Source organism: Arachis stenosperma, chromosome 10 (genome assembly GCF_014773155.1).
Source record: "Arachis stenosperma cultivar V10309 chromosome 10, arast.V10309.gnm1.PFL2, whole genome shotgun sequence".
NCBI lineage: Eukaryota > Viridiplantae > Streptophyta > Magnoliopsida > Fabales > Fabaceae > Arachis > Arachis stenosperma.
The window spans coordinates 51,023,167-51,032,677 of NC_080386.1; the positions used below are offsets into that span (position 1 = coordinate 51,023,167).

Genomic DNA, 9,511 nt, shown 5'->3' on the forward strand with positions numbered 1-9,511 from the left:
CAAGACACAGATATTGAACAAGTGTCGATGAATATCATATTTAAAATATGTAATATACAAACACAACAACTTAGCAAAGTGTATGTACATAGATTCTAGGTATTAAAAAGTATTAAAAAAGATTTTTTGTAAAAAAGATAAAAAAAAATAATTTAAGATACTTTTGCCACGTGTGTGTTGACAAAAGGGTCCCACCAGAAACGAAAATAAAAGAGATTTTTCAAAGATGAGGGGTCGGAACTCGGATGGGAGATCAATACAAATACAAAAGAAAAAGAGAAGGAAAAAAAAAAAAAAACGGGAAAAAGCAAACAATACAAACCCTCGCCATTTCTGTTTCGGTTTCTGTTGCTTTCTCTATTGCTCGTCACACTTTCCCTCCCTCCTTACCTTCCGTTCTTCCCACCCTTCCTCTTCACGTTTTCTGCTTCCACCCTCATTTTCAGGTAACGCCAGATCTCTGCTTCCGCAACAAACCACACACATATATAAATAAAATCATTTGCATTTTGCGTCCTTTCGATGCCATGATCTCTCTGCTCCTCTTCGCCTCTCAACCGATTCAACCTTCCTTCTGAAAATAACAGAAATTCTTTCAGCTACCTCCATTCCCTTCCCATGGATTCCTTTCTTTCCAGCAATGCCACCGCGCCACAGACTTCGGATTTCTCCCTCGCGATCTGCTTCTCTTTCACATTTTTCATCGTCAGGTTCTTGCTCGACAGATTCGTCTTTCGCGTAAGATTTCTTTCTCTTCGCTGATTGTTCTTTATAGCTTCGGATTTTTTTTTGTTTTTTGGTTTTTGGATTCTGCTTGTTCTTCTTGATTTCAGCTCCGAAATGTTGCACATAATCTCTTTGTTTCGTTATGCTGGATTGTTGTTGTTGTTGTTGTTGTTGTTGTTGTTGTTTTGTGGTTAAGTTTGATCTCTAGTTGGTTATTTAGTCAAAGGATCTTGATGTTGACCTGTCAAATGGAGTTAATTAATGCACGGGATCGGGAAAAAAATGGAGAGTATTTAAGATAACACAATTGCTCTCAATCGACGCATAGAATGCTAGAATAGCAAAATTTCGTAATGCATTGCAGGTCATATTTCTTGAATTCTAACTTTGTTTATTCCGTTTAGCTCTTTTCATTTGTATTTATAATTCATATTATCTTGACATTTAAGAGGTATTATTATTAGGTTATGTATATATGACGAACCCTAGAGTGTAAGTTGTTGAATCAATGAGAGTGCCTTTTGTTCCTTATTTCTTTCTTCTTTTAGTATCATTTCTTTTCTTCTTACGGTAGAAGCCACCGTGGAGTTTGCTTTATTGTAGGCTTTAGTTTCTAATCTTTCCCCATTCAACAAAGGGAAGCAAAAAGCAAAGCACGATTATGAGTAATGGATTTTGGAAGACGACTATCCCTATTAAGAAAGTATTATTGTCAGAATAATTAATTGTGTTCTTCATCTGCTGTCTTGTGAAGCAAATCATGAAGTAGCATGATCAAGCAATAGTTTTTTCATGGCATAAGCTATAGATAATCTCAATTTTGTCATGTTTCATGAAGTTTGCATTGATTCATTTATTGACCCACAGAAAAGGCATTTTTAGAAGAAATATATACTGTTGAGTTCATTTACTTAGAATAATAATACCATTTTTATACCATATTCCTTTATTCATATTTCATAAAAAAATTGTTGATTACAGAGGTTGGCTATCAGGATGCTCACAAGGGGTGGGGCTCCTTCAAGGATTACCAAGGAAATGCAAGTAAAGATTGAAAAATGCTCAGAGTCAATGTGGAAGCTAATATACTATGCTACAGCTGAAGCATACATTCTTAAATCCATCTATCAGGAACCTTGGTTTACTAATACAAAATTATACTTCATCGATTGGCCAAATCATGAGCTGAAGTAAGTAATTTGTGTAGCATGATAACAACATATATCTTGTTATGGCAAATTTTTTTTTTCCATTTTAATGAAATACATACATTTTTCTTTTTGACTTTATTGTTTACGTTTATGTTCTTCATTTCATATTGATTTTCTTAGCATTTTGCAGTTTTAACAGTTCAGATCTAGAGTGAATTTTATAATCCATAAACCTGTGTTCACATGTTGCAATGGTATGGAAAAGAGAATTTTGAGCTTAAGAAGTTACTAGAAACTGAAAATTGGTCATTTTTTGGAACTCGACATAAATTTTTATATCCAGGTTTTGATAAACAACTGAGAACATGAACAAAAAAGGAAAATGAGAATTTTGGAAATAAATATACGCATTCCTATGATAATGTACACAAGTATAACACTGTACAGTATTTTATAAGTTTTGAGACTAATTTTAGCCTCTCGTTTCCTTTTACTGATTGCTGTTGTTTGCCATTTGGTTATATATGATGTGAAGCCAACTCACATGAGGAGAAATAATAACTGTACTTTGGAGGAAATTCTATTTATTCAAATTTGAGTTCTATTAATAGAAGAAGGTATATTAAATGTTGTATTGCCTCCTGTTTCATTTACTTTTCCAGGAATCCTGTAAAGTTTTACTACATGTTGCAATGTGGGTTCTACATCTACAGCATTGCTGCTATTCTCACCTGGGAGACTCGAAGGAAGGATTTTGCAGTCATGTTTTCTCACCATGTAATCACCGTTATGCTGATTGCAGGCTCGTATGTAACAAGGTAGTACCTTAACCTTATATATGAATAATATACCATTGCCTCTTCTACAGGTAAACCTTAGATGTAGAATTAGTTATTTTGTTGTTATTTTGTTTAGAATGAAAAATCTCATCTGGTTGCTCACATTTGATTCTCATTAATGATATCAGAAAAAACTGTGTTTCGCATCGTTGTCACACTAATGTGTTTTGTATTTGTCTCCTACATAATGTTCATAGTTCATTTTCAATACTTAACAATTAAACGTGACTTGAATTCTAGTTTCTGTAAATGCTCAATGACTGTAGTTTAGTTTGAGTGTTTTAGATAATCAAAATTTCAGAAATGGCATCAGCATCAAATCATCAAAATAGATAGATGTTGAAGATCCCAAAAAAAATAAATAAAAGATAGATGCTAATAACTTACAATTGTGCTTGCAGTTTCTTCAGAGTTGGTTCCATAATACTTGCCATTCATGATGCAAGTGATGTATTCATGGAAGCTGCCAAGGTTTTCAAATATTCTGAAAGAGAATTTGGTGCTAGTGTGTTCTTTGGATTCTTTGCACTTTCATGGCTCATATTGCGGCTAATCATCTTTCCCTTTTGCGTTATTAGAGCAACAAGGTTGATCTTCTGTTTTAGTGATTTGTTTAACTTCATTTTGGTTTTTGAGGCACTTTTTAATTGTTTTTTTGTTTGTTCTCATCATTGGATTTCCAGCATTGACTTGATTGATCACTTAAACCTAGCAGAGGCTTTCCCCACAATGCTTTACTACTTGTTTAATACACTACTCATTATGCTGCTCATCTTCCATCTATACTGGTGGATGCTAATATGTGCAATGATCCATAGGCAGCTGAAAAATAGGGGAAAAGTTGGTGAGGATATTAGATCAGGTAAGCATATTACGTCAATGCAGACTTGAGTACGTTATTATTATTTTTTGTTTTTGAAGAACCAGTTCATTGTTAGGATCTCTTCTCCCACTCATTATTTTCATTCATGTTCATACTTCTTCCTCTGTTGAAATAATATATTAATAGGTTATGAGAAGTTGAAGTTTGAAAATATGAGTTTGCCTATAGCAGACATTCCAAAGAGTTACTGTGTATAATGTCTGCAATTTTTTTTTTATTTTATTTTGAGGGATGCCAACAGTATTAAATTGTCCAGACCTTGGAGAAAATGTGATCATAGTTCGCGGAGATTGGTCGGCATAGTATAATGCTTTATTCTTTATGCTATGCATGTGACTATTTTACTATCAATATGTGTCTATTGGAATTGTTAATTTTAAAGAAAAGATTATTAACCCTTTATTGCCTTTTGTTTGATAAGCATGATTACTATTACAACCAAATCTAATTCTTCTTTAAGAGTCTCTAGCGTACACTTGTTTTTGCTTATTACCTCATCTTCTATACTTTGCTTTGCTGAAGGGAATCTCTTAATTATTTTTTTTATTTTTCTTTTTCAGATTCAGACGATGATTGAACAAGCAAAGGTTGCTGGGTTTCCTTTGTTCTCGCTGGTTGGTGGTAACTCTGCTGATACAGCTATTGACTTGTCTGTAGATTTCTGAGTTCCTTTGGTTAATATAACCAATTGAAGGAGGCTGAATTTTCCTTAGTTTCAGATTTTTCATGATTACTTTAGTATAAAAAGGAAGCAGGGAAACCATCTTAGAATATTTTGATTCATACATTTTTGCTGTGTAAATGATAGCCATTCCTGTATAATTGTTTTCTTACCAAACAAACCTTAGGTTAGCCAGGGGTTGATGAAAGGTAGCCGATAAAGAATGATAATTGAAAAAAAAAATCAGTGATTCCTTTTGGTAAAATCTGGTTCCCCATCTAGAGTTGCGACTTTGAGCAATTAGTAATGCTTTTCTGACCATTAAGATGCCATTTTCCTGTAAAATTGTGGTCTTGCGGGTTTTCAGGATTTCAATGACTTGGGAGTCGGGCTTACCTTGTTTTGTTTTCAAGATCTTCGTCTAATTTTTATTTTCAAACTTTGGAAAGAATATATGTGGCTACCTTAAGAATTTTTTGTTTCCAAAATAATTTCCGAGTGCAACTTTTAAATCACTGTTGATCATATTGTCTACTGTAATATTTGTTCTTCTGACATTGTTCCGCAACATTTTCAGCCCACGGGCATTTCCTTATTATTTTTTGAGTAATTATCCAAATTAGTGTCGTAAATTTTAAAATCGGACATTTTAGTCTCTAAGAAAATTTAATACTTTAACTATATGTTAACCTCTATTATTATTAGTTTAGTATTGTGTATGTGGATTGACACATTGGCATATTAATACACTCTTTTTGTTGAAAACAAGTAAGATGAATAATGATGTTTTGAAATTCAAATTAAAACATTTTTTTAAATACAAATATGTTTTTTTAAAATAGAATATCTTTTGGTTATATTAAATATAAAAATATCAAATAATTTTAACTTTGAATTTTTTGTAAAATAATCTCTAATAATTTTATTATTATTATTATTATTATTATTATTATTATTATTATTATTATTATTATTATTATTAAGTGATTATATATATATGATGTAAAAGCTCTTTTTATATTATAAATATATACATAACAATTTAATGAATACATTTATCATTACTTTTGTTTAAAAAATGCAAAAATTTACAGTACAGTATTATTGTGTAACTAATAATAATAATAATAATAATAATAATAATAATTTTATTTTACATTTTTTATGTACGGGAGACTGTTATGTCTGACAAAAAAAAACGTTGAGAATTAATTTATGTATTAATTTGTTTTAGGGACTAAAATGTTAACTTTTAAAATTCTTAGAGATTCATTTAGATAATTACTATGCTTGAAATTGAATTAGGGATTGATTTGTCTGTTAGAGTAAAATATTTGAGATGTTTTTGTGTATTAATTTTTTTGGGAACTAAAATGTTCGCTTTTAAAATCTTTGGGGACTGATTTGGGTAATTATTCTTATTTTTTTGGGTTTCCTATGATATATCTCAACCCGACAGGTTAAAGATTAATTTGCCGTAGATTGGAGTTTTATTTAAGAGTTTGTCGCTGACTAATAGGTTGTTGTATACACACGAAAGAATTCAAACACTTGACATTTACTTAAACGAATTAGTGAATTAACTACTAGACCAACTTAATTTGGTTAGCACGAACATTTCTTTTTTTCAAAGAGTATATTTTAACTTTTAATTTTGAATCCTGACAAAATCAAGCATGTTTTAGGTGTCAACATTCAAGCAGTTAATTAATTAAAAATAATTCGAATAACAGATCTCTTGGTGAGAGCATAAGATAATTATGATCTTGATTAATGTTATATTCATTACAATTGTACGTATTTGATAAATTTAACAAATAAAAATATGAATGCATATACATTATTACCTTTTTTTAATTTGAAACAGGAAAAAGCTAAGGAAAGAGGTCCTTCAGCCCCCCTCCCCTTCCCTTTTTTTTAATTATGAAAATTTTGCTAATAAAAAAAGAGTAAATTGCTCTTTCAAGTACAATATTAATATTATAAATAGAAAAGCTCTACATCCATGTAATTTCTTTATCCAAGCTATTTAAGTAATTTTTTCTAGACGCGCCTCTCCCACTTCCTCACTCGTTTGTCATACACGCGCCTCATATAACGTAAACATTCTACTGCGTGATAAACCTTTCCTCAACGTAAACCTTCTACTGCAACCTAAACCTTGTTCTCTTCTCGCGTTCTCGTTCTTCTTCTTCTTCTTCTTGAATGTAATAAGTTTCGTCGTTTTTTCCTGTTCACGTTTTCTTTATTATTCTTTTTCTTCTTCTCTACTCGCGTTTTTCATTATTGATCTGCATTGAATTCAACGTAATAAGCTCTGTCGTTCTTCTTCTTCTTCATTTTCTTCTTCGATCTTCACTTCTGAATTGAAACAATGAATGATTTAAATTCAAATCAATTTAATGAGAATGATTTTGTTTATTCTTCTGAAACGAATCATGCTGATGAGGTTTGGATTATTCAATTTTGCATCGAATTGAATGGAATACAACTGTTAATTTTATTTGAATTGAATTCAATGGACGTAGGTGTTTTTGAATCTGAATCTGAATTGAATTGAATTGATAATATCTAAATTGTAGATAGAGGTGTTTCGAATTTGATTTTGCATAATAGATTATGTTTCGTTCAGTAAGTACTATACAATTGTTTCACCGTGAGTACCTATTCGGTTCGATATGCAGAAAGGAGTTTGAATTTAATTTTTTATACTGGATTTTGTTTCGTTCACTCAGTACTATAGAGTTGTGTTACCATGAGTATGTGTTCAGTTCGATATGCAGAAAGGTATTTGAATTTGAATATATATAATGGATTATGTTTCGTTCACTGAGTAATATATAATTATTTCATCGTAATGACATTTTCGGTTTACTGTGCAAACCAGCTGTGTTGTGGATGAAAAATTTGTCCCAAAGGTGGGGATGATTTTCATGACACTAGAAGAAGCTGGAAAGTTCTACAAACATTATTCCAAACTTGCTGGTTTTTCTACCAAAATAAGGAACACGACTTGGGACGGAGACAAGATTAAGAATCAACTAATCGTATGCAGCAGAGAGGCGAGGTAGAATTCCAAGATATCTCCAACTCTGAAGACAAACCCCTCAGCCGGGTTAAATTGTCCAACGAGGATTTACGTACACATAATGAAGGATGTTGGACATCGGACAATTTCCCAAGTTGTTCTGAATCACTCACATCCTTGTTGTCCAGACCAAGCAGAGATGCTCAAACAACACAGGGAGCTTAGCATGTTCGTGTGTCACACCATCGAAACCAACGAGAAAGCTGGAATAAGACCGAGCAAAACTTACCAATCATTTGTGGCAGCAGCCGGTAGCCACCGTGAACCAAGTTTTATAGAAAAAGACGTGAGGAATTACATCACAAGAGAAGTATGGAATATTTCCGAACAAGACGATGTCAAAGAATTTGGGAAGTACCTACTAAGAATGAAAAATAATAACCAAAATTTCTTCTTTGAGCTCAACCTCGAAGGCGATCATTGCATCAAACATGCATTCTGGGCTGACGCAAGAAATGTAACAACCTAAGCTAAATCCTATACTTGAAGGCCTTTAGATAGGGTGTCACTTTCTTGGGAAGCAAATTGACTCAATCATTATGCAAGAAAGAAGGGGAATAGACATAAAGTTTTTGGGGAAAATCAATAAACGATCTAAAAGATAGAATTGAACACACACGAGCAAGTTTGAGAAAATAAAATAACAACTAGATTCCTATGAATACGGTTTTTTCTAATAAAAAATGAAATGCCTAAAAATAACTCTGACGAAAGACCTGACGTGTCCTAACTAATCTCGTCGAAGAAACCCTCATCCTTGTATCATATCCTATCTTTTCTCGGGATCCTTCAGTCTCCCATGAATTGGGGTACCACCAATCCTCTTCCAACATTTTTTCGCTGGGTGAAGATCCCATTCTACTGTGTGGGGTGAACTAAGATGCTGAAGCGGGAGAATATGGCATGTATTCCACCTTTGGACTCCCGCGAAAGGTCAACTTCTCCTCTGGGTCCTCCTCCATTGGGTCCTTCTCCTGGCTAGGGCTGCTGGACTCCTCTTCCTCTGTCTTAGAATCTGATTCGAGGTAGACAACCTCGGATGATTGTTTCTTAGGTGCTGAAGCAGTCGTATCTAGGAAGGTTATGACAGGCAGTTGGCGGTCTCCTCCTACAAAATCTCGACCTAAGTAGATGGTTTGGAGCACGGTAGTAGTGGTCGTAACTACCCACGCGTATTTTGAGGGATCATACTTAGAAGTCACCCTCGGGGGTATTGCGTCGTCTCTACCTGCTGTGTCATGCTCCTCTTGAGATAGTATGGGAAAGAAAGAGGGGTGAGAACTTAAAAGATCTCAGTAGGAGTGCTATGTAACACCTCTATATCTATCCCCAGCCCACTTATGGGATTTCAAAAATTATATGGCATGACATGTAATACAAAACTTTTCTAGTAAAACGTAAGACATAATATGCATAAAAGGAAAGCACGTAATGTTGACATAGGCAAGTCAAATAGAAAGGATAATACTTATGAAAAATCAATATAATAATAACTTAGGAAAAATAACCTTAAAAATAATAATCACGATCAAACTTTCCTTTATACTTTTACTTTCTTAATTTGTAGCTTTTATGGAAGGTATTGAGCTCAAACCGGTATAAAAGGTGGGAGTCCCCTTTTCTTACTGAAGGTTCTTATTCCAAATATTTTGGCCATCATCTTTCCTTACCAAAGGATCATCTCGATTGATCACCTTTACTTACCGAAGGATCATATCGATATCTTGTCTTTGGGGTCACCTTCCCTTACCGAAGGATCATTCTCTCAGTTCAATATACAATCAAGGTTATTTAGACATACACAAGAAGGAAGTTATTTCAACCAAGATATATTATTATATAAAATCGATGGGATAGTCCCGTTCCCTTACCGAAGATTCTTATCCCAAAGGTTTGCCAATCACCTTCTCTTACCGAAGGATTATCTCGATTATCTTATCTTTGAGGGTCACTTTCCCTTACCGAAGGATCATCCCCTCAGTTCAATTTATAAATAGGGTTGTTTAGGCATACACAAGAAGAAAATCATGCAAGAAATTAGACAAATATAATGATAAAAAGGACATGTGAAATAATGATGCCATAGTTATATGGCACATGATAGACATGTACTCTCTAATTAAAGAGATATTAATAACATAATGGCATAAATTAAAAGATCAT

The 9,511-nt window shown here is 33.2% G+C and overlaps 1 protein-coding gene across 1 annotated transcript; it reads left to right on the forward strand.

Annotated features, from left to right (window-relative positions):
• The first annotated feature begins 305 nt into the window (after positions 1 to 305).
• On the forward strand, positions 306 to 4,766 carry LOC130954945 (ceramide synthase LOH2). Its single transcript, XM_057881718.1, has 6 exons — positions 306 to 738; positions 1,708 to 1,916; positions 2,540 to 2,695; positions 3,118 to 3,303; positions 3,400 to 3,578; positions 4,160 to 4,766. Exons 1-6 carry the CDS (start codon positions 619 to 621, stop codon positions 4,174 to 4,176), a joined length of 867 nt encoding a protein of 288 aa, XP_057737701.1. The 5' UTR covers positions 306 to 618; the 3' UTR covers positions 4,177 to 4,766.
• The last annotated feature ends 4,745 nt before the right edge of the window (positions 4,767 to 9,511 follow it).